A 25175-nucleotide genomic window follows, 5' to 3' on the forward strand; every position below is an offset into this window, starting at 1 on the left:
CAACTCCCATATGTGCCTTGACCAGGCAAGCCCAGGGTTTCAAACCCGCGACCTCAGCATTTCCAGGTCGACGCTTTATCCACTGCGCCACCACAGGTCAGGCCTAAACAGTTTTATTTTTAATTTATTGTGTTGACATGGTTTTTGTTTGTTTGTTTATTTATTTATTTATTTATTTATTTCAGACACAGAGAGTAAATCAGAGAGAGGGATAGATAGGGACAGACAGGAACAGAGAGAGATGAGAAGCATCAATCATTAGTTTTTCATTGCGCATTGCAACACCTTAGTTGTTCGTTGACTGCTTTCTCATATGTGCCTTGACCGCGGGCCTTCAGCAGATCAAGTAACCCCTTGCTGGAGCCAGCGACCTTGGGTTCAAGCTGGTGGGCTTTTCCTCAAACCAGATGAGTCTGCACTCAAGCTGGCGACCTCGGAGTCTCGAACCTGGGTCCTCTGCATCCCAGTCCGATGCTCTATCCACTGCGCCACCGCCTGGTCAGGCTTGATTCTTTTTTAAAAAAATTTTTATTTATTCATTTTAGAGAAGAGAGAGAGAGAGAGCGAGAGAGAGAGAGAGAGAGTAGGGGGGGAGGAGCAGGAAGCATCAACTCCCATATGTGCCTTGGCCTAGCAAGCCCAGGGTTTTGAACCGGCGCCCTCAACATTCCAGGTCCACACTTGATCCACTGTGCCACCACAGGTCAGGCTACACCTTGATTCTTAAGAGAATCCTTACTTTTGAGTAACAACTAAGATCCAAAACCAGCTAGCTATGTTGGCTGATAACCCGATAAAGTGGACCTATAGGTGGCCTGAGAGAGTGTTTAACCACTAATTTACTTGTTTTTATAAACTCTCTTGTTTTACACTGCCTAACTTTCCACCCTGACTCAGGCCTTAGAAGAACTATCATATCTTTTCTTTCTCTATCACAAACACACTTTTTGTTTCTTCTTTCTCTTTTCTTTTTCTCTCAACACCAATTATTCTCAACTCAAGCATTCAGTCTCCTCTCTAAAACCTCACCTAATAAAATCAATCATATTTGTACAAGGAGTGACCCTATACATTTCCATATTTCCTTTCTTATTGGAATATTTTAATATCAACTGTTATATTTAAAACCATTTTATTTATTTTTTTAAATTTTATTTTATTTATTCATTTTTAGAGAGGAAGAGAAAGGATAGAGAGACAGAGAGAGAGAGAAGGGGGAAGCTGGAAGCATCAACTCCCATATGTGCCTTGACCAGGCAAGCCCAGGGTTTCGAACTGGCGACCTCAGCATTTCCAGGTTGACGCTTTATCCACTGAGCCACCACAGGTCAGGCTCAACTGTTATATTTAAATTGCAAATTCTCAACTGTGGTAAAATATAATTAACATAAAATTAACCATCTTAATCATTTTAAATGTACAGTTCAGTGGCATTAAGTACATTCTCATTGCTGTGCTACCATTCATCCACAGAATTCTTTTCATCCTGTAAAAATGAAACTCTGAACCTATTAAACAATAATTAACCATTCCTCTCCCTCTGTAGCCCCTGGCAATGAGCATTCTACTTTCTGTCTAGAACTGACTACCCTAAGCACCTCATATATGTGAAATCAGATAGTATTTATCCTTTTATGACTGGTTTGTTTCACTTAGCATAGGCTCATCCATTCAATCGCAATTTTTAAGCTGACATAAACTTTAAAAAAAATAGTAATTCATAATATCAAGTATGAATAACATTCCCTAATCCTCTTATTAATTTTTAAGTGAAAGTTAACTTATATATATGATGATCTGCTAGAATACAGCAAAATCATTCTGTTTAAAAAAGCTCTTACTGACCTAAAGATTTTTATGTTGTTGAGCATGAAAAACTCTCTTAGTAGAGCCTTATATACACCTAGTCACTTAAAGTCTAATTTCAATCACAAATGGAGCCAAAGATCATCAGCTTCATTAAACATATCCTTACCCTTAAAAGTTGATCGATGCCAATGACCAATACTTAAATGATGCCAGAGCAATGAACAATGGGGTCCCATATGACAAGCAAAAAAGGCCAGAAGCAAAAATCCATATATCATCAGTTCATATGTATCACAAAGCCCCCCACAATCACAGTTCATTATGATGGAAAACATTCCATGGACTGTTTCTCATTTCATCAATCATTCTCTGTTAAGCAGATAATGGGAGAATTCTTGAAGTTGGCTATGGCAGCCTACCTACATTTTTCCAATAATAATATTAGTAAAGCTGCTAAAGATAATTAATAATAATAATAATAACAACAGCAATCACCATTTATGAACACCTACTTTAGCACATACTACATTCAAAGGTATTTGATGTCTCTGTTCCTTATACATAACACTGAAATAACACCATTATTATACTTTTACTGGTAATGAAACTCAGACTAGTGGTTGTCAGGCACCTTTTTTAAGGCCACAATGTCAGAATCAGGATTCAAACTAGTAATTTCTGCCTCCAAAATCATGCCCTGCTCTTTCCATTATATTATTCTGCCTCAATGGCTCCTCATCTATGGGTAATATAATGAGAGAACACAGACAAACTATCATAATTTGTGTTCCACTTTAGTTAAGCACAGTAGTCTGTCAAAGTCATAGCAAACAGCAAATGGCTGCTCTATATCACTGGGGCAATTATGCCCAAATTTAAGGTCTTAACAACAAAAAGACTAACACAAAGAATAACCTTGATCCTAGCGGGCCTAAAAATCATACCATGTTTTAAATATCCCACAGAGAACAACCTGTTTAAAAAAAAATCATTCAACAGAGATTCAGCAAGTTGAATGAGGAGAAACAGGTAGATGATTAAGAACTCCTCTGTACCTATTTCAGAAAATACGAATTGGATACAAAACAGAGACTCTAGGAGTCACCAAGTCTGAGTTAATATGACTATAATATGTTTCCTTGGATGTATATTCTTATGCTAATGCCATTAATGTGAACCTATAGAGACAAGAAAGAATTTCCTTGGATTTTCTTTCAACCAAAACTCACATAGTTGACCAAACTATAAACCAAAATAAATCAAGCTTCCTTGCCAAAAAAAAGGAGAGAAAATACTCTTGAGAGAAAAAACTTAAGCATTTGCAGCTGAGAAACTAATATATGAGTTCATGGATGGCTATATAAATTTCATAATGATCTGCAGCATTCTGACTATAAAATACAAAAATGTTGCAAAAGATATTTGATAGTATTGTTCATGTAATTCTTTTGGTAGTCAATATTCTCCCATTATAAAATTTTCAAAAAGATTCACTGTTTGATAATACCTTTAATGGAAGAAGAAAACTTGGGATGTAATGATGGAAAAATCCTTCATGATCTCATGAACTAATAAGCCAGATCTATGAGTTTAGATTGATTGTTCTCTTAATCACCTACCTCTTGTAGAACTGGGATAACAGGTGGTTTTCTCTGTTGCAGAAAGTACAGCACCATAAGGATATAAGCATATGATGATAAACTTCCTCTGGAAGCATCGCCAATATCACATCGCTAAAGAAACATAATGATTGAAAATAAAACTTCAGAATCTTACTCCATGCTGAAATACCAACTATTTTGGAATACTATTTTTTTTAACCCATCAAACTGGCAAATATCCAAAAGTTCAGTAACAAACTACCATAGAGGGTTTCAGTAAACAGGCACTTACACATTACAGATTAGAGTATAAATTAGCATAAATTCTATGAAGAATAATTCAGCAATATCAAAATTACAAAAACATATTTCCTTTAACCTATAAGTTCTCTTCTAAGAATTTATCCAGCAAATATGCCAAAAACATGTAAAATGACTAACTAAGGAGGGTTTTTTTTTATTGTAGTACTGTTTTAATAGAAAAAAATCAGGAACAACTTAAAGCTCATCAGTAAAACACAGATTTTAAAAAACTGGTGAGTATCCACACAATGGCACAGTATAAAAAATAGTCTCCAATATCTACTGCTCAGTGAAAAAAGCAAAGTACAAAACACTGCTTTCAATGTGTTTATACCCATAATAAAAATGAGGTAGGAAATTTATATACTGGTCTATTTCTGGAACAATACAGGACTTTTGACAATGGGTGCCTTTAGCAAGAGGCATTGGTTGGCTAAATTACTGTGGAAGGGATATTTTCCTCCATAAACCACTGTAGACCTTTTGAATTCTGAACTACAATAATATGTTTGTTATTAAAAAAATATTTTAATTAAAAAAAAAAAACCCTAAAAGAATCCTCAGAGATTTCCCTTGAGTCAAGCTGTAGCTGGTATTATATTAAGGGAAAGGAATTATTTCTCTGACATGAACCACTTGGTTTCATTATTAAAACTCCATGGGAGTACAGAACTGTCATGTTGGAGATGTTTTATGCGATGAATTCAGAAAAGTAGCTCTATCAAATATGATTTGTAGTATGTGGCTAGATAAACTTTCTTTTCTAAGATAACCTCTATCCACAAGACGTGTATAGGAATATCTAAACAATTATGTCTCCCCATTCAGAGTGGGCTTTATGAAATGAAAATGTGACTGAGTCACTCCCCTACTAAGCCCTTCCCCACCAATACATTCATAAAATTAACCAGTATTAATGGAGCATCTACCATAAAGCAGACACTATACCGAACTAGGTTTGAACAGAGGTCTCTACCCTCATGGAGTGTACACACTTAGCAAAAACACAAGAAAAACTTTTTTAGTATTTTAAGTGTTATAAAAGTTAAAGCATTTTGTTGGTACTGTTATATTTTGTTGGCCAGAAAAATGTATCACTAAATCCAAATATCAGATTTCCTAACCCAGAGATTCTTAATAGTATGCCAACTCCTATGCCTGGGGTTAAAAATCATTATCACATTGAGAAATTTCACCAATGAGAAATTTTCTGGAATGTTACACATGGGACTGGAATATACACAGGAAAAAAACAAAAAAACTAAGACTCACCCTATTCTAATAGTATAAATTTAAACCATTTAATATTGAATGTTTCTTTTTAAAAGTTCAGGTAAACAAAACTCAAAAAATTAACTATCATGAGACTTGAAACAAAACATCATTATTTATATATTTTTCCTTTTTTATTGAATTTATTTTGGTAACACTGGTTAACAAAATCACACAGGTTTCAGGTGTACAATTCTACAACACATCATCTGCACACTGTATTGTGTGTTCACCACTACAAGTCAAGTCTCTGCCCATCAGAATTTAACCCCTCTGTACCCTTCCTCCACCTCTCCCACCCCATTAGTTTTATTTATTTATTTTAGTGAGAGACAGACAGACAGACAGACAGGAAAGGAGAGAGATAAGAAGCATCAGCTCATAGTTGCGGCACTTTAGTTGTTTATTGATTGCTTTCTCATATGTGCCTTGATGGGGGGGGTGGGGGTGGGGGGGGCAGCTGAGCCAGTGACTCCTTGCTCAAGCCAGCAACCTTGGGCTCAAGCCAGCAACCATGGGGTCATTCCTATGATCCAGTGCTCAAGCTAGTGAGCCCATGCTCAAGCCAGATGAGCCTGCACTCAAGCTGACAATCTCAGGGATTTGAACCTGGGTCCTAAGCATCCCAAGCTGACGCTCTATCCACTCTACCACCTCCTGGTCAGATCCACCTCATTAATTTTTTTAATAAATACCTTAGCAAACACTTTCATGGTATATCCCAAGTACTGCACTCTAGGATCAATAGCTGCATAAGTAGCTAGCATTCTTGTGTTATGTTGAGCCTGAAAAATAATTACATATTTGAAAAAACATTTCAAATGTATTAAAATTAACCCTAAAAATCAGATAAAAAGATATAGTACACACTAAATAGATATATAAATGTAAAACTCAGAATACCTATAAATAAGCCTAACAAAAACTAATTTTCACTCTGAAGGAAATATCAAGATGATTAATTTTTTCCTTATACGGCTCACATTTGAAAGCTTTAAATATAAAGATATAGTCAACAATCTATAAACTTTTTCAATAACAAGGGTAAATATATCTAAGTCTTTAAAGAAAGAGAAACTTACCAATGTATTATACAAACTGATATCGCCTTCCAAACCACTTCGTCTGTGTTCAAATTTTACTATAGGCACTTTGGCAGTAGTTATAGGCAAAATGTTTCTTAAACCTGATTAAAAATAAAACTTCACTAGGTTAAATAATTTTCACAAAGCTAAAAAATATTTTCTGTTGCTTTAAGGTTATAATTTAGAAATCATACCTGGATGTCTCTTAAGAATTTTTGCCAAATTTTCAATTATTTCCTTACAATTTAATTTCTAAAAAAAAAATAATAATAATAAAAAAATTAGTCTGACTCAATTAGGCCTTGTGTGAATTCTATTTTAATCTAGGCATTTAATACTAGGCATTTAACATCTCTAACCATAAGCTCTATATTACTTTCTACTCAAAGTATGTGGTCTATAGACTTGAAGTATCAGCATCATCTGAAAACGAAAGAAATACAAAATTTTATGCCCCACCTCTGTCAACTGAATCATAATCCACATTTTAACGAGATCCTCAAGTAATTCACATCCACATTTTAACGAGATCCTCAAGTAATTCACATCCACATTAAAATTTGAGAAGCATAAAGACAAGAGGATAAATACTGTTTTCAAATATGCAGATAAATAACTACAATGTGGGTTTGGTGAAGGCAAAACAGTGTAGTGATTAAGAACATAGGCTCTGAATTTAGATAAACATGAATTCGATTCCTTAAGTATTGAGTAGCTATGTGACTCTGAGCAGATTCTTAATCCCTCTGACCTTCATACTACTATTCTATAAAATCAAGATAATCATAAACTCCTACCCTATAGAGTAATCAGAGGGATTACATGAGACATGTAAAGCATTCAGCAGCATGCTTGGCACAAAATAGGCCTGTGAGCTACTTAATATTATGTTGATGAATAGCAGAAAAATAATTCTATTATAACCAACATCGACTTCTTCAAGAAAATTCTGACCTCTGCAAATTTAAATGGGTAGATTTTTAAAAACTAGACAACAGAGTTGATACAGTAATGATATCCATAATATAAAAAACAGGGAAGATAACTGCATTTTAAATTAACTGCATTAAAGCTAAAGGGCATTTATAGCAATGCCCACACTTACTGCTAAAATCACTTTTGCATATCCCCAACACGCTATTTTTCACTACAAGAGAGCAGTAGCCATTGCAGCTTAACTTGAGGATTTCAATGGAAACTTTAGTTACTAATTAAGACATAATAAAATAAGGTTATTTTTCCCTTTATTATGCAAGGATATAAACTGATGATAAATTTTAAGTGTTCAATTATGGCTCATCTGGAAGAAAAAAATTTATTCTTTTTCACTGTTCCAACCTTCCAGTGTGAATAGCACAGATTATATCTGTATATAATACATAAGCCCTTAGTGACTATAAATCTGATTATTAAATTTTCTATAGAAGATAACTAAAACCCTAACCTTCTCCCTGTGTAATATTATTTTCTATTCCCTCAACTCTTGCTCTTCAAAATGGAGAAGGGCATCTTTTCAGGAAGATGGCACTGAGTAGAAGTTAGTTAAGAAGAACTAAGATAATTGCAACTTTTCAGTTCCTTTATAAAACAAGATGTTAATAAACACCAGAAGCAATTTCTTAGAGCCAGAAATAAAGATCTACCAGATATCACTGCCGTCTTTACTCTGGTTCTAACAATTCTAAAACCACTTTTTGAAAAAACTATTTCAGAAACGCATAAATATACTATTCTGCTGAATTCTTTCATAAAATGAGATTATAATGATCTCACTACAGATGCCAGAAGCTTGGCCTGGCCCCAACCTTGCAAGCAGTCCCTGGTTTTGAAACATAAATAGTGAGAGCTATACTGGTAAAGAAATGAGCAACTGTAGGGATCCTCTCCTTTTTCTAGCTGCTGTTGGGAAGGCCTAGCTAGGACACTTCTTCCCCGTCCAATCAGCCCCTTTCTTTTTTTTTCTTTCTTTTTGTATTTTTCTGAAGTTGGAAACGGGGAGGCAGTCAGACAGATTCTGGCATGCACTCGACTGGGATCCACCCGGCATGCCCACCAGGGGGCGATGCTCTGCCCATCTGGGTCATTGCTCTGTTGCAACCAGGGCCATTCTAGCGTCTGAGGCAGAGGCTATAGAGCCATCCTCAGCGCTAGGGCCAATTTTGCTCCAATGGAGCCTTGGCTGCGGGAGGGGAAGAGAGAGACAGAGAGGAAGGAGAGGGGGAGTGGTGGAGAAGAAGATGGGCGCTTCTCCTGTGTGCCCTGGCCAGGAATCAAACCCGGAACTCCTGCACACCAGGCCAATGCTCTACCACTGAGCCAACCGGCCAAGGCCCAGCCCTTCTTTATTGGAACTTAGAAAATCTTGTTCCGACTGCTGAGGCCTGGTATACAAAGAAGAACCTAAGTACCCACTCTCACTGATGAGACTGCTCTGGGGGAATGTCTGCTCCTGGCATCTCACAGTGGAACTCAGAAAGCTTTCAATTTCAGAAAGTAGTGGTTAAGTTCTATAGTAATATTAATACTATATTTCAGCTACCTTGTGGGTTAAAAAAGTTACAGAGAAGCAGTGAAATACAACTGAAAAAGCATGAACTCTGGAGTCAGACAGACCTGGGTATGAATCCTGGCTCCAACATTTACTAGCTGTGAACTTGGGCAAGTCAGTTTCTCTCTCCAAGTCTCAGTTTCCTCATCTGTAAAATGGGGGAAATTATCTACCTCAAAGGTGGTTGTAAGAGTAAAATGAGATAACGTATGTAGAAGTGTATACTTGGGACTCAAACAAATGTTAATTCCCCTCCTTGTCCAAAATGAGTTTCTAAAAGCTATCCTATGTTACATGCTGTTGAGTCGGCTCTGAATCCTGGACATCAGATGAATGAGTGACGTCTACAACGTCCTGTCCTCAATAGCCCTGCTCAGTTCCTACAGACTCATGCCTATGGGCTTCTTCTAAGTAGTCAATCTATCTCATATTTGGTCTTCCTCTTTTCCTGTTGCCTTCTATTTCTCACAGTGTTACTGTGAGAAAGAAGAACCTTTTCCAAAGAACCCTGACTTCTCATGATGTGCTCAAAGTACAAAAACTTCAGTTTTGTTATTTTTTTTTAAATTTTTTTATTTATTCATTTTTAGAGAGGAGAGAGAGAGGGCGAGAAAGAGACAGAGAGTGAGAGAGAGAGAGAGAAGGTGGGGAGGAGCTGGAAGCACCAACTCCCATATGTGCCTTGACCAGGCAAGCCCAGGGTTTCGAACCAGCGACCTCAGCATTTCCAGGTCGATGCTTAATGCACTGCGCCACCACAGGTCAGCCAGTTTTGTTATTTTTGTTGCCAGCAATATTTAGAACTTAATTTGCTAATTTGCTCTAGGACTCCCTTTTTGTCTTTCTGGCAATCCAGGGTATCCATAGAGCTGCCCTCCAACACTATATTTCAAATGAATCAATATTATTTCCTATCATACTTTTTCACTGTAAAGCAATACTAGAATAAACTATTTTTAACATTGCAATGAACTTGTAGAACAGAAGCCATTAATAAATTAGATGTCCGCTTTTATTTTCTATCTTTAGCGATATAAAGACATCACCTAATGGAAGAGATATGAAAAGACAGAATATGTGAGATCAACGTTCACTACTGAACTGAAGCACTAGCTGCTCATTGGGTCTAATGGAAAACTTTCCAACTCTATAGTATATTAAACTTTTTCCAAAAATTTATTATAAGCACTTATAACTCCCAGTGATAAGCTTTTTGCATTATAAAATTATTCAAACAGCAAATTTACTTATTTAAATATTTGAATGTCTCTTAAAATGATAATGCTTTTACATTTCAAACAAAATTAAAAACAGATTCATCTCTGGAAGAAAATAAACTTCACACATCCCTTTCCAAACACTAACTCTTACCTCTGCATTTTCGTGGCCTTCCAGGGTCATACAAATATCCAGATCACTATCACGAAATCCAAACCCATTCTTAGAAGAGCCAAATAAGCACAATCTTGCCTTTTCTAAGTAAAGAAAAATAAAAGTAAAAAGTTTTATAATTAGTGAGGAGGAGAATATACCAAGAAATTCCAACACGCTCATCAAAAGTGCAGATCTTTTACCCAAGTTCCCATACCCATGTATCTAACTGCTTCTTCCATTTTCCCACAGATATCATAAATTCAACAAGTCAAAACTAAACTATCAACTTCATCTCAAACCTATTATTCCTATATTCCTTATCAATTGGCCAAGTAAGAAGAGTGATTCTTAACACCTCTATCTCAACTTCCACATCCAAAAAACCCCACATCCTCTAGCTTCTTCCAACTTAACAATCCTATAAATACATCTATTTCATTCATTCTCAACATCACTACCAATAGTTAAGATCAATATTTGAATATTTATGTCTGAAGAAATAAACTAGTTTTTTCAAGGCACAATTCAAGTAGTTTCACAAATATCACCTTAGTATGTAGAATTAATTCTCTTCCAAAAGCGAGTCATTAATCCATTTAATACAATTAAAATAGGGTTATCCTTTCATTGTTAGTATCATTCACTACAGATGCCACTTCAAACAAATTATGACTCAACAGGATCAGGTTTTTCTCCCTATTCTTGTAGACTACACATTTAGATAACAGATTCTATACTTTCCAAATTTAATCCTCCTATTCAGTTCTGATGTGCTACTTGAAATTTCAGTAACTGAGAGATGTAAAAGCCTATATGTTCATGAGTAAATAAAAAATGTGCATCAGTTTACTATAACAAGGACTTACATTTGGTTAATACTTTACATACTAGCAAATATAATTTAAAAATGAAATCTTACAGCACCTAACAGATTACCTTTTAAAAGTACAAATTCATTCTGATTGTAAATCATCTCTATTTTCTAAGATATTTGGCCACACAATTCTTGATTCTTATCCTTATACCCAAAACCTGCTCCTCCTGCTATTTTTGCCATCTCAGTTAAATATCACCACCCAACTATTGAGGTCAACACCCCAAAACCATCCTTGATTCCTTTCTTTTCCTTATATCTAACATGTAATGCATCAGCAAATCTTGTTAGCAGTATTAATCTTCCAAATCACTGTTATATCTCATCTGAACTTATACAAGAGCCTCCTAAATGATCTGCTTGCTTCTATTTTCACAAACCTAAACTTTGTTCTCTCAAATCATGTCAATCAAGAAGTTTCCTCCAGAAACTTCTCATTAGACACACAAAATTCAAAGTCCTACCCGCATCTATGAGACCCTAACAATTCAGTCTCTATCTAGGCTACCTCTCTGACCTCATCTTTCTCGTACAGTCTACCTCACACACCTTATTCCAGCCACACTGACTTCCTGGGTAGTCTCCAAATATACCAAACATAATCCAGTCTTAGTGTATCTGTACTTGCTACCTGTTCTTTCTAGAATGTTCTCTCCAGGGATAGTCATATAACTTGCTCCTTCATATTATTCACGGCTCTGCTCAAATGTCACCTTATCAGAGAGAAACACAATAACACCCCATTACTGTCCTTTAATAGGATTTATTATTTCCTGATACTACATTATATACATTTTTTTTAGTTGACTGTCTCCATCATGAGAGTAAGTTTTACCTCTTTTTATTAGCACTGTATCCCAGCACCTAGAATAGTACTTAATATGAAACACTCAATAAACACTTTTTATTAATTTTCTTTAAAGATCTTACTTATTGACTTTAGAGAGAGGAGAGAAAAAGAGAAAAGTAGGGGAGGAGTGAGAACAATCAACTCATAGCTAGTAGCTGCTGCTTGTATGTGCACTGACCAGGCAAGACCAGGACTTTGAATCGGCAACCTCAGCTTTCCAGGTCGGCAGTCAGGCAGACACTCTTTAAATAAATGGATGAAACTCAGACCAGGTAAACCATAATAACAAAAGCATCAATTTTTAACATATGACATACCATCATATTCTTTTTGAATAAACTTTTCCAAGCTGATTAAAATTTGCTCCCTGTTGTGTTGTTCAGTGAAAGGTGGTGATAACTCATCTAAATTTAAAAAAAAAAGAAAGAAACATGGAATCTGAAATTTTCTTCAATTTTTACCCTAAAAACTTTACTTAAAATTTCTTTATTTGTTAACATCTATGAATATAAAATCATAAATGTTCCCTATGCTGTACTTTACATCCCCATAACTATTCTGTAATCACCAACTTGTACGTCATAGCATAGGAAATACAGTCAATAATATTTTAATAACTGTGTATGGTTTCAGATGGGTACGAGACTTATCAGGATGATCACTTAATAAGTTATATAATGTTTAATCATGGGGTTGAACACCTGAACTAATATAATATTGTATGTCAACTATAATTGAAAAATTAAAAATTTTTAAAAATCGTAAGAGTTACTAGGAAAGGAACAGAAGAACAAAAAAATAATTTTTCTATATCTATACACACTTCACATGATCATTTTCCTTATGAAAATCTACAAACTATATTTACTTCTACAAATTATATACTATTGTTTTCTTCAGAAATTCCCGTCTCCCATATATGTGCTTGTTTTTCCCTACTCGTAAGACTGTACTCCTATTGATACACTACGTAGCTGACCTATTCAAATCTAACAGTTGCCATAATGCCTGGTCAAGATTCACATCTTCCCTATAAGCTGCTTTAACCCAATCAGTCTTCACAGACCTTTCTTCAACTAAATTTCCTTAGTTTCCTAAACTGCTTACCAGTTTGGTTCACACCATCCTTTGTTTTCTAGTTGTTTCATTTATAGTCATCTTATTTTTCTAAATAAGACCATACGCTTATTGAACATAAGGCTTTCCCAAAATATCTTTATAGTATTATCTCTATTGCCTCTCTTATACTCGACCAAATCTAAGACAATTATTCTCCCAAACAAATGAAACACTCTTTGCTTTTTTGCTTTTATGCATACTCTCCCATATCTGAAAAATGCAATTCAAGGTCCAACTCAAATGCCACATCATTAATTTCAATTCCATCCCAATTAAAATTGTGTTTTTACTACATTCTGTTTACTACTATAGCATGTAACACATTCTGCTTCCAGTTATGGCGATGTTCACACATGTCTTACACATCCATCAACAGCAGCACTGTGAAGGAACATTTCAATGATAAAAATGTTCTCTACCTAGACTGTGTAATACAGTAGCTATTAGACACATGTAGCTATTTAGTACTTGATATGTGGCTAGTATAACCAAGGAACTTTATTGTGTGTTGTATGTGTGACAGAGACAGAGAGAGGGACAGATAGGGACAGACAGACAGGAAGGGAGAGAGATGAGAAATATCAATTCTTCATTGTGGCTTCTTAGTTGTTCACTGATTGCTTTCTCATATGTACCTTGACCAGGGGGCTATAGGAAAGCAAGTGACCCTTTGCTCAAGCCAGTGATCTTTGGGCTCAAGCCAGTGACTACAGGGCCATGTCCATGATCCCACGCTCAAGCCAGCGACCCCGTGCTCAAGCTGGTGATCCCACGCTCAAGACCAATGAACACGTACTCAAGCTGGCAACCTCAGGGCTTTGAACCTGGGTCCTCTGTGTCTCAATCCAATGCTCTATCCACTGCACCACCGCCTGGTCAGGCTAATTGAGGAATTTTAGTTGTTCATTTCAGTTCATTTTAATTAATTTAAATAGTCACATATAGCCAGTGGCTACCATATTAGACAGCACAGATCCTGAGTCTAAGCTCCTTGAAAGCAACACATTTAGACTCTGTATGCCCCTTGAAGTTACCACAGTGCCCAGCAGTATGCATTTAGTAAATATATAGTTGGATCACTAAACTATTCAAACACCTCTACCAAAACAAATGTAAGTAAACTGTTTTTAAATAAAAAAATAAATATTTAAAATCTAAGAAACTAGTCTCAGTAGTTCTAATTAAAAGACTTACCAAAACATCTTTTACATACTAAATCAAGTATTTCTCGAAATCGATTTGTCATTGGTGGTAGAGGTTTTAGATCAATTTTCCTGAAATCCTCTGGGCAATCATTTTTTGAATGGCCATCCTTTTTGCAGATGCTGCATACTATCGTTGGTGGCTATACAAAGGCAAAAAAAAAAAAGTCTAATAAACTATTGAGGGACTTCATCATTACTTAAAAGCAGGTCCAAAAAGAATATTTCATGTAACTCAGTTCTGATAATCTATATTTTCAGGAGGTTGAACAAAAGGATATTAATAAAATGCATTGTTAAATGTAAAAAGCCAATTACTTTAACTTTCTTCTCCACTGCAATATTATCAAGAATTAGTTTTACCTGAAGGTGCAAAATAAAATACCAAGAGATGAAAAGGGTATGGGTTAATGCAAACAGTTTCATAAGCTCCCAAATGAAATATATGCATTACATTTTAATCTTCTAAGATCATTAACAAAGTAGATTACAGTTATACGTCACTTAACAACGAGGGATATGTTCTGAGAAATGCATTGTCAGATGATGTTATAGTTTTACGAACATCAAAGAGCACACTTACACAAACCTAGATGGTTCAGCCTGCTATACATGAAGGCTATACAGAATAGCCTATTGCTCCTGGCTACAAGTTTTTACAGTATGTTACAGCAGTGGTCCCCAACCCCCGGGCCACAGACCTGTACTGGTCCGTGGGCCATTTGGTACTGGTCCGCAGAGAAAGAATAAATAACTTACATTATTTCCATTTTATTTATATTTAAGTCTGAACAATGTTTTATTTTTAAAAAATGACCAGATTCCCTGTTACATCCGTCTAAGACTCACTCTTGATGCTTGTCTCGTAAGTTCGACAATTATATTTAAAAATACCACAGTTTTTACGCCGGTCGCATAATTTTATTTTGAACATTTATCCGTCCCACCCTAAAGGCCGGTCCATGAAAATATTTTCTGACATTAAACTGGTCCGTGGCCCAAAAAGGGTTGGGGACAACTATGTTACAGTACTGAATACTGTAGGCAAGTAAAACATATTGGTAATTATTTGTATATCTAATCACAGAAAAGGTACAGTAAAAATGTTATAAACATGTGAGTCTATGTGTGCGTGTGCATGTGCATTTGGAGGGCGGGGAAAGGCTGTGGATGGAGGCACAATTGGAAGGGGAGTAGATATCAGGAGGAGGCAGGTATGAAGCTGAGAAAGGAAGAGAAAAGAAGGGCAGAGAAAAAGAGAGCAGAGACTGAAAGAGACCCAGAGAAATAATGCTTGAGATGAGAAATAATAAGAGGGAGAGAAAGATGGGGAGGGAGAGGGAGGACAAGGAGGGAGAAAACAGATAAAACAGAGGAAATGAAAGTGAGTATGTGCAGGAGTGAGTGAGTGAGTGAGTGAGTGAGTGAGTGAGTGTGTGTGTGTGTGTGTGTGTGTGTGCGTGCGCGCGCGCCTCAAATGGGCATACTGCCTGTGTGTGCAGGGGCTTTGGCAGGCAGCTCTGGGCTCCCTGCTCCCCAGGTCTTGTTTCCTGGCTAACTCCACTGGCCAGGCACACAGCTGGTAGACAGCAAGCTGAGCCTCATCTAAACCACCCAGAGTAAGAAGTAAATTCAGCATTGTAGTCAGGACTAATCTTTTCTTTCCACATTGAAAATAAACTTTTTATCATCTATTACAATTTTATGGGCTCATCATCATATATGTAGTCCACTGTTGATCAAAATACCATCATGCAGTGCATGAATGTATAAAAAAATTTCAGGTTATCACTTTTCATTTCGCTCTAAACATTTTCTATATTCAGAGCCAATCAATCACAGAACCCTTGCTTGCCTAGTTGGTTCAATTTATTGCATTAGCATGGAACTCAAGAAACCAAATTGTAGAGCTGAACTCTAAAAATAAGTTGCCTTCATAGAAGGAACAACTCTTAAGCAAAAGCCAGAAACCTAAATTCAAACCCTACACTGCTGTTTTAAATTTATTCCAGTGCACTATCACACAGGTAGCTGAAACAGTAAAAATTTAACCCAGCTACTTGAAAAATAAACCCACAAAACAACACATATGGTAAAGGCAGAGCACTCTTCTTTTCTTTATTGTAGTATGCCTAGATCCCTGAGTTAGCTTCTTCCTCCAAAGTTATCCTGGACATTTACTTAATTATGAACTCTTATACAGAAACCTCTATTTTGGTTCCTGACCTTAGTTTTCACTCAATTATGTTTAGCAAGTTCATACTCCCCCTCCCCAACCATGCTACTCCACACAACAACAACATTTGTGGAAGAAAAGAAATAATCATTATGTATTTTTTAAAAAATTAAAAATATATGATACTTTTGCCAAACTGATTTTCATAAAATATCTGATGAATCCTTTCATATATAAGAAAGTGAAGCAAACCAACTAATAATAGAATTTTGAAATATTTTGGGATTTTACATACATTCTTTAAAGGCAACTATTAACAAAAACGCAGTAAGTAAAATTAAAATATACACCCAAATATCATTCTAAAACAACTGTCTGTATCAGTGGTTTTCAGCCTTTTTACTCTTGGGGACAAGTGAAAATAGAATTATCTCAGGGATCGCTATGGCAGAAATCTCTCTAAGCATAAGCAAATTCGACTAAGATAATTGGGTCTATAATCTTCATACAATCTTTGGGTGGTTAACTCTTTCATGGACCACCACAAAATTTCTGGCAGACCAGTCCATGCACCAGCAGCTGAAGAACACTGGTCTACACCATCATAGAAGCTACTTTTACATTTCTGTATTCAAAAACTATAAAGAGTCATACAACAACATCTTGTAGATTGTTTACAAACTGTATCTTACCTTGCCAGAGGTTAAAATAAACTTATCAAACACATATTGTAATTCCTGGGTGGGGTGGTTATCATCATCATTAAGGTCAGAAACATCTTCTGTAGCTTTGCAGTTACAAGAGGTAGCAGGTGTGTCAGTGCACACAATCTGATGTGAACCCTCTGTTTCTAAATCTGTACCAACAGATTCATTTGGATCAGAGGATTTGTACTCAATGCAATTACATTGGCTGAGCTCCTTCTTAAAACAAGTTTCTGAAGGCGCTAAATCATCTTTTTTAATTGATTTTGGTTCTACTTCACTGCCTTCACTGGTAGAAAGAGATGATTCCTGTCCGTTTTCAGTGAAAAGTAGTTCATTTACCAACAAATTGTCATCTTCAGTAATACATTTCTGTGATGTACATTTCATTTCATCATTTTTATCAGGTTGACTTCTTTTTGCATTTATTTTTTCTGTGCTTTCCCCAAGTTGAACGCAACAATTAGATGTCATATTCTCAGACTTCACTGTTTTCTTATTGCTTATTTTCCCCTTCTCTTTTTTCATGGACTCCACTGTAGATTTATCTGCACCCTTCCTCTGAGGACAGGCAAAATATCGATAAGCTGCCCTGAATCTCTCCACAACATATTCATAAACAAGCTGGCTGTTTAGGCTCCGTGCAACATTCCTTTTGACTGAAAATGGATCTAATAAAAAAGAAAATGGTCAGTAGCTCAGTATCTACTAAAAAACTACATTTCTAAGCTTATATAAACAGATCTTAACAGCTAGTTTGTGAGCAGAGTACATTTTCTCAAAGTTTTTCTAAACTAAAGTTCCAATCAGAATGTCTACAAACTGAGTGAGGGAATTATATACAATAACATCTTTTAGAAGAGAAAGAAAATAATAATAATGTAATTAATGAAATAATGGCTGAGGAGTCCAACTCTAATTACAGAGTTTAAATGATGAAATTGCTGGAAACAGCTATGCCAATATGCCTCCTATAGTGTCACTGAATGAAATTTTTCAAGCTCTGGGACCCGTTAATACTTTTCATTGTCATAGTATTCTTTAGTTACATATTCCTTGATATTTAAACAAAATACAACCTAAACTCTCAAAGCTTGAATTCAAGTTAAAAAAAATTTAACCAACTTTAAGTATTCACTCTAGCGACATCAGAAAATTAAATAAAGGAGAAACATCAAAGTAGGAAGAAACCTAAGAAAGTAAAAACTAAACCAAAATTTAAATTTTGATCCAACCTAAAATGGTCATGTAGAAAAGGCTTGCATCAATTCAAATTTCTAAAATATTTATAAATTTTTAGATTTTATAAGCCTTAAATACAAACATGGCAAAGAAAAAAAGAACAGTACCACCCAAAAAACAACATTCTCCACTACTAAAGATCATTAAGTAAAAGGATTAACAGGCCAGGACTGTTATGGCTGAAGCAGTTCCTTTTTGCTATTATATAAATACAGGCTTTAAAAAGTTTTTCCCAGCCTCCTTCCCCCTTCCTAGAAGAGAAAGGAAGAGAAATTATGCTGACTACAGGGTTCAGAGTTCATTTATTTACTATATGTAAGACAGTATAAGAGGTGAAAATATCTGTGAGTTCAATTCACACTAAAGAAGGCCAGAGAGGATTGAGGGAATAGGATTGAGGGAACAGAAGAATGTATAGTCGAAACAAACTAAAATGATGTACAGAAAGTCAATTTCATAGCTGTAAAAGGTAAGTAAAATACTGTGGATTAAAATTTTTCATTAAGAATTTAGAAGCCAGGCCCTGGCTGGTTGGTTCAATGGCAGAGTGTCAGCCTGGCATGAGGATGTCCTGGTTTTGATTCGCAGTCAGGGCACATAGAAGAAGTGCCCATCTGTTTCTCCACCCCTCCCCTTCTCACTTCTCTCTCTCTCTCTCACTTTCCTCCCCCTCCTCCTACAGCGATGGTTCAATTGGAGTGAGTTGGCCTGGGGTGCTGAGGATGTCTTCATGGCCTCCACCTCAGGCACTATGAAGAGCTCCGTTGCTGAGCAACAGAGCAATGAACCATATGGGCAAAACATCATCCCCTAGTGAGCCTGCTCTGCTGGGTGGATCCCAATTGGGATGTATGCAGGAGTCTGTCTCTGCCTCCCCTCCTCTCACTGAATAATTTTAAATTAAAAAAAAAATTTTAATTAAAAAAATTAATTTTAAATAAAAAAAAATAATTTAGAAGCAATTCTATAATTTCTGTACCTATAAAGAGTTTAATGTTCTTGGGCTTTGATGTGAAACTTGATTTGTCAATATCAACTATTCTTTTTTTCTTTAGCATAGTCACACTTAACAAATGAGGCAATTTAGAAGACAATACTGGATTTTAAAATTATACTTTAACAACTTTATGACACAAATTTCCTCAAAGAGATCTTGTAGTATTCATATAACTATTCTGTTTTTCTTTATTTTTGAAATTTTCCATAAATATTAAAATAAAGACAAGTAAATAAGCTAATAACCATAATCAATCTATTTACAGATTGAAAACATTTAAATGAATGTTAATCCTATAAACTATAATGGATATAATAAAGAATTTAGCTAAAATATATACATGGCCGTCTTTGGGTTACAATAGTCAATGACATTTTGAGTTTACTAAGCTCACTCATAAAAACTTTTAAAAATTGAGACATGAGTGTTTCAGCTTACTCATTTTTATTTATTTATTTTTTTGTATTTTTCTGAAATGAGAAGCAGGGAGGCTGAGAGACAGGCTCCCGCATGCACCCAACTCAACTGGGATCCACCTGGTAAGCCCACTAGGAGGCGACACTCTGCCCATCTGGGGTGTTGCTCCATTGCAATCGGAGCCATTCTCGTGCCTGGGTCAACATTTTGCTCCAATGAAGCCTTGACTGCGGGAGAGGAAGAGAGAGATAAAGAGGAAGGAGAGGGGGAAGGGTGGAGAAGTAGATGGGTGCTTCTCCTGTGTGCTCTGGCCAAGAATCAAACCTGGGACTTCCACATGCTCTACCACTGAGCTAACCAGCCAGGGCCTCAGCTTACTCATTTTTTTCTGTTACTACAGTACCTACAGTGTACAGTACAGTATATTAAGCCCTCTTCTTTTTTCTGTGGCTTAGTTGTGTTTTTATGTTCTAGATTATGATTTTACAACTGTATTAGGATAGGTAAATGACTTAGGCTAGGGTATGTTTCAACTTATACCAAAATTCAGGTTATGTTACTTGTCATAGAAACAAAACTGTGTCGTAACCAGTGGACCCCCTTGAATGACAATCTAGTAGTATATATAGTGCTACAAAGCCAAGGGATAAATTTGTAACACTGTATTAGAAACAGATTATGAGCGGCACACAAAAATCACTATCCAAATGAAATATATATCTTACCTTCAATGGCTATTCGCCTTTTAGGCCAGTTTTTGTTTTCTCTTGTTAAAATATCTTTTATTCGTACACATATGACATATTCTTCCAAAGCAAAATCCAGTGTATAAAATTTTAGAAGCTCTAACCATAACTGTCCCAGGGATACCTGATTTGGTGTCTCCAATGTTAAAGGAGACTGGAAAAGAAAAAATACTTTTCATTTAAGCTTAACGAAACTAAAGAACTATTTACTTTTCTGTTTAAAAACACCTTAGACATCACTTTTTCAAAAATTGAGCATAAAGGAGCAACTTTCCAAAAAGCAGTTTGTGGCATAGCTGGGAAGAGTCCCAGTTTACTGACTCCTAGAATTTTGTGTTTTTTCCACTGGACCAGTGATTCTCAACCTTCGCTGCACATTAGAATCACAGTGGAAGTACTAAGATATACTAATATTTTAATATACTAATAGTACATAACAATATATATTATGGTATATATAAGGTCTACCGGAAAGTTCTGTCCATTTCTATCACAAGTTTCGACACATAAGCACGTTTATTTGGCACATGTGTGCCTCTCTATTTTTATCACTTAATGTATAAATACTGACGTAGCAAATTAACTAAAACAAAGTTGATTCACGTTAGTCTTATGTGTGAAGCGATAGTATACCCATGGCTACCGATAAAGTTCATTTACGCCACTGTATTTTTATGAATTTCAACAAGGAAGAAATGCTATAGAAGCATGTAGAAATTTATTGAAAGTGTTTGGTGAAGGAATAATACCGACTATCACTTGTTTTTGTCCTTACAAAATTTTTTGAAGGGCAAAAAATTCAAAAATGAAGAAGATATCAAACAAGCACTGGTTCAATTTTTCGCATCAAAAGATAAAACATTTTTCAAAAATGGGATATACATGGCCCTGGCCGGTTGGCTCAGCGGTAGAGCGTCGGCCTGGCGTGCAGGAGTCTCGGGTTCAATTCCCAGCCAGGGCACACAGGAGAGGCACCCATCTGCTTCTCCACCCCTCCCCCTCTCCTTCCGCTCTGTCTCTCTCTTCCCCTCCTGCAGCCAAGGCTCCATTGGAGCAAAGACAGCCCGGGCACTGGGGATGGCTCTGTGGCCTCTACCTCGGGCGCTAGAGTGGCTCTGGTCGCAACATAGCGACGCCCCGGATGGGCAGAGCGTCGCCCCCTGGTGGGCGTGCAGGGTGGATCCCGGTAGGGCGCATGTGGGAGTCTGTCTGACTATCTCTCACCGTTTCCAGCTTCAGAAAAATACAAAAAAAAAAAAAAAGGGATATACAATTTGCCCTCACGCTGGCAAGAAATCATTAATAATAATGGCAATTATATTATTTAATAAAGTTTATTGACGGTAAGAAAAATTTGTATTTTCTTTTATTCCAAAAATGGGCAGAACTCTCCGGTAGACCATATATATATTATGGTATCTATAATGTAATATATATAATAATATATAATAAAATACACTAATACATTAATACACTAATAATATGAGTTACAAGTTACATAGTACTCCCACCTCCCATACTCTTCCCAAGATTCAGATTTAATTGACCTGTGCTACGGACTGGTTATTGGGATTTTTAAAGCTCCCTAAGTAATTCCTAAGTGCAGCCAAGGTTTGCAAACTACTGCATAACAATCACTGTGGTTCTTCACTGCAGTAACTACTTTTAAAATCTAAGTAAGTGTACTGGGCTTGCATAAGCTAATTCTTTCATTTCACAAACATTTATTTAGAACCTACTATGTCCCTGGGGATATAAAAAATAATGAAAACTCACACACATAATACTATCATATGTACTATATTCACTCTTCTCAGTGCTGCACACTTAGTAATTACTGATTCTAACAACTCTATGAAGTAGATACTATAGGGTAAAAATTGACTCAGGACCACCTGGCTACTAGGTCCACGTTGTTAATCAGTAAAACATACAGGCACTCAAATAAAGTGAGTGGACTATTACATGGACTATTAGGAAACAAAAAGACAATTTAGCAATTACAGTAAAGGCTGCATGCTAAAATGGCCTCTAACCAGGGGGTTGTAAGAGAAGACCTAATACCTGAATTCTAAAGGAATTAGTTAGCTAAAGACTGGCTAAAAGTGACCACTAAGGAGCAAAAAAGCATAAAGCAGTCATTCGTTCACTCATTCAATTCTACAACTATTTACTGAGGGCCTACTATGTGCCAGGCATTTGGGACAGATCTGTGAAAAAACAAAGATCCTTGCCCTAATGGAGCTTACTTTCAGGAGAAGAACACAATAAACAAGAAACTTAGTAATGTCAAAATAAAACTTGTTGAGAAGGCACAATTTGAAGAAAAAGGAAACATGTTCTAGGAAAAGGAAACAGAGCAAACACACTAAAGAGCATGACTAGCTTTCTCAAGAAAACCAAGAAATCTTGTATGATACAGACGGGAAGAAAAGAAGAAAACAAAAAAGCCAGTAAGAACTCCTTAGCTTTTATTCAAAATTAAATGAGGAGCAATTGACACATTTTGAGTGTAGAGAGGGGAAAGGGCATGACCTAAGTTTTGGAAGAGCCATTCTTATTGCTGTGTTGAGAATAGATTATAAGGAGCAAAGGTTGATAAAGAGAAACTTATTATGACACTATGGTAGTAAGTAATCCAAGCCAGAGGTGATGGTGGCTAGGACCAGAATGTTAATAGTGGAGATGGTTAGAGGTAGTCAAATGCTGGGTATTTTGAAATAGAGATAACAGAATTTCTGGACAGATTTCGTATGGGGTATGAAAGACAGAGAAGTCAAGGATGACTCCAATGCTTTTGCCTAAGCAACTGAAAGGATTAGTTCTGTCAACTATGGGAAAACTGCATGTGGAATAAAGCAAGGGGAAGACCAGAAGTTCAGTCTTAGATACACTGAGTTTAAGACAGCTTTTAAACATCTATGTAGAGACATTACATAGGCAGCTGGGAATATAAGTATAGCATTCAGGAAATAGGTTTGGCTGAAGATTTATATTTGAAAGTCATCATCATCATTTAGCTGGTACTTAAAATCCAGGGGGTTGGATGAGATCACCAAGGGAGTGTAGATAAAAAAAAAAAAGAGGAGCCCTGGCCAGGTGGCTCAGTGGATAAAGCATCCTCCTGTAGCACCAAGTTAACAATTTCAACCCGGGGTCAGGGCACATAAGAGAAGCAACCAACAAGTGCACAACTAAATAGAACGAGTTGATGCTTCTTTCTCACCCTAGCCCCACCTCTCTCTCCCCCTTCCTCTTTCTCAAATGGAAGGGAAGAAGGGAGGGAGGGAGGGAGGGAAGGGAAGGGGATCAAGGATTGAGCCCTGAAGCACTCCCACATTAAGAGACTAGATAGAGAGGAAAGGTGGACCCAGCAAAGGAGTGAGAAGAAATAGTCAGCCATGGGTGTGGTGTCAAGTTAAGAAATTTTTCAGAGAAGGAAATAACCAACTGGCAAATGTTGCTGGTAAGCCAAAAAAGATAAAAATTGAGAAATGATCATTAGACTTAGCAATGTGGAGGATACTGACGCAATACAAGTTTGGGCACATTGACAGGGGTCAAAGCCTGATTAGCATGAGTTAAGAGAAAACAAAGAAATTGAAAATAGTGAAGATAGACAATACTGTCAAGTAGTTTAACTTCAAAAGAAAGCAAAGAAATAGGAAGGAAAATGATGAGATTTTCCTTTAAAATGAGAGAAATAAAAGCATTTAGTAGAAAATGAAAAATTGGTAACGTGGAAAGAAAGAAGAATTACTAGAGCAATGTTCTAAAGTGGACAAGAAGGCATGGGACTGAACAAACAAGTGAAGAAAATGACTTTAGATAGCAACATGGTAGGTTCCTTTTTTCATTTTTTTTTTTTTTTTTTTTTTTTTTTTTCATTTTTCTGAAGCTGGAAACGGGGAGAGACAGTCAGACAGACTCCCGCATGCGCCCGACCGGGATCCACCCGGCACGCCCACCAGGGGCGACGCTCCGCCCATCCTGGGCGTCGCCATGTTGCGACCAGCGCCACTCTAGCGCCTGAGGCAGAGGCCACAGAGCCATCCCCAGCGCCCGGGCCATCTTTGCTCCAATGGAGCCTTGGCTGCGAGAGGGGAAGAGAGAGACAGAGAGGAAAGCGCGGCGGAGGGGTGGAGAAGCAAATGGGCGCTTCTCCTGTGTGCCCTGGCCGGGAATCGAACCCGGGTCCTCCGCACGCTAGGCCGACGCTCTACCGCTGAGCCAACCGGCCAGGGCCGGTAGGTTCCTTTATACAAGCAGACAGCAAGGCAGAATAGAGAGCAGATAGTGGTAAATGGTGGTGGGAGTATGAAGAAGTTCTCTTTTGATTGCTTCAGTTTTTCAATGAAGTAATAAGCAAAAAGATAGAAAACAGTCTAGGAAAGTGAGAGAGTTGAATGAACTAGGAGCTACATTTGTTTAGGGAACAACATGAACATTTCAGTAATGTTCACATTTCTGTAGTAGTATGTCTGTCTAGTTCAGAAGTAGAAGTTCAGAAAGACTATATGCTTCCAAAGGACACAATCCATGGATATTCAACATTTATTCTCTAATACTCAAAATAATGCCTGGTATGTAGCAGGTCCTTAATAAATGAATGCTGAATGATTAAATAAGCAAGCCATCCTTTAAAGGACAACAGGGCCTTTATTTTTCCACCAATCTGGCAACATAATTCCCACATGCTAAAATTTTGGTTACAGCCCAACTTATGAAGAAAATTTCCTTTATGAAAAATACACAAAGAATTACTTTGACATGATTCAAACAACAGAAGTCTTCCAGAATGAGTTGCAAGTCCATCAGGAAATCTGGGTACTGAAAAACTAAACCAGATCAACCCC

At 36.7% G+C, this 25175-nt stretch overlaps 1 protein-coding gene across 9 annotated transcripts in view; it reads right to left on the reverse strand.

Moving 5' to 3' along the window:
- The window catches only part of TUT4 (terminal uridylyl transferase 4), a 120948-nt gene that overhangs the window by 23426 nt on the left and 72347 nt on the right, over positions 1–25175 (reverse strand). For all 9 annotated transcript variants that reach the window (XM_066376288.1, XM_066376290.1, XM_066376292.1 and 6 more), the window contains exons 13-21: positions 20299–20473; positions 16906–17588; positions 14030–14180; positions 12034–12120; positions 9990–10093; positions 6265–6322; positions 6068–6171; positions 5681–5770; positions 3429–3542 (exon numbers count right to left, since the gene is read on the reverse strand). In XM_066376288.1, the coding sequence (XP_066232385.1) occupies positions 3429–3542; positions 5681–5770; positions 6068–6171; positions 6265–6322; positions 9990–10093; positions 12034–12120; positions 14030–14180; positions 16906–17588; positions 20299–20473 (1566 nt within the window). The remainder of the gene's footprint in view (positions 1–3428; positions 3543–5680; positions 5771–6067; positions 6172–6264; positions 6323–9989; positions 10094–12033; positions 12121–14029; positions 14181–16905; positions 17589–20298; positions 20474–25175) is intronic.

Source organism: Saccopteryx leptura, chromosome 3 (genome assembly GCF_036850995.1).
Source record: "Saccopteryx leptura isolate mSacLep1 chromosome 3, mSacLep1_pri_phased_curated, whole genome shotgun sequence".
In the NCBI taxonomy this organism is placed as follows: Eukaryota; Metazoa; Chordata; class Mammalia; order Chiroptera; family Emballonuridae; genus Saccopteryx; species Saccopteryx leptura.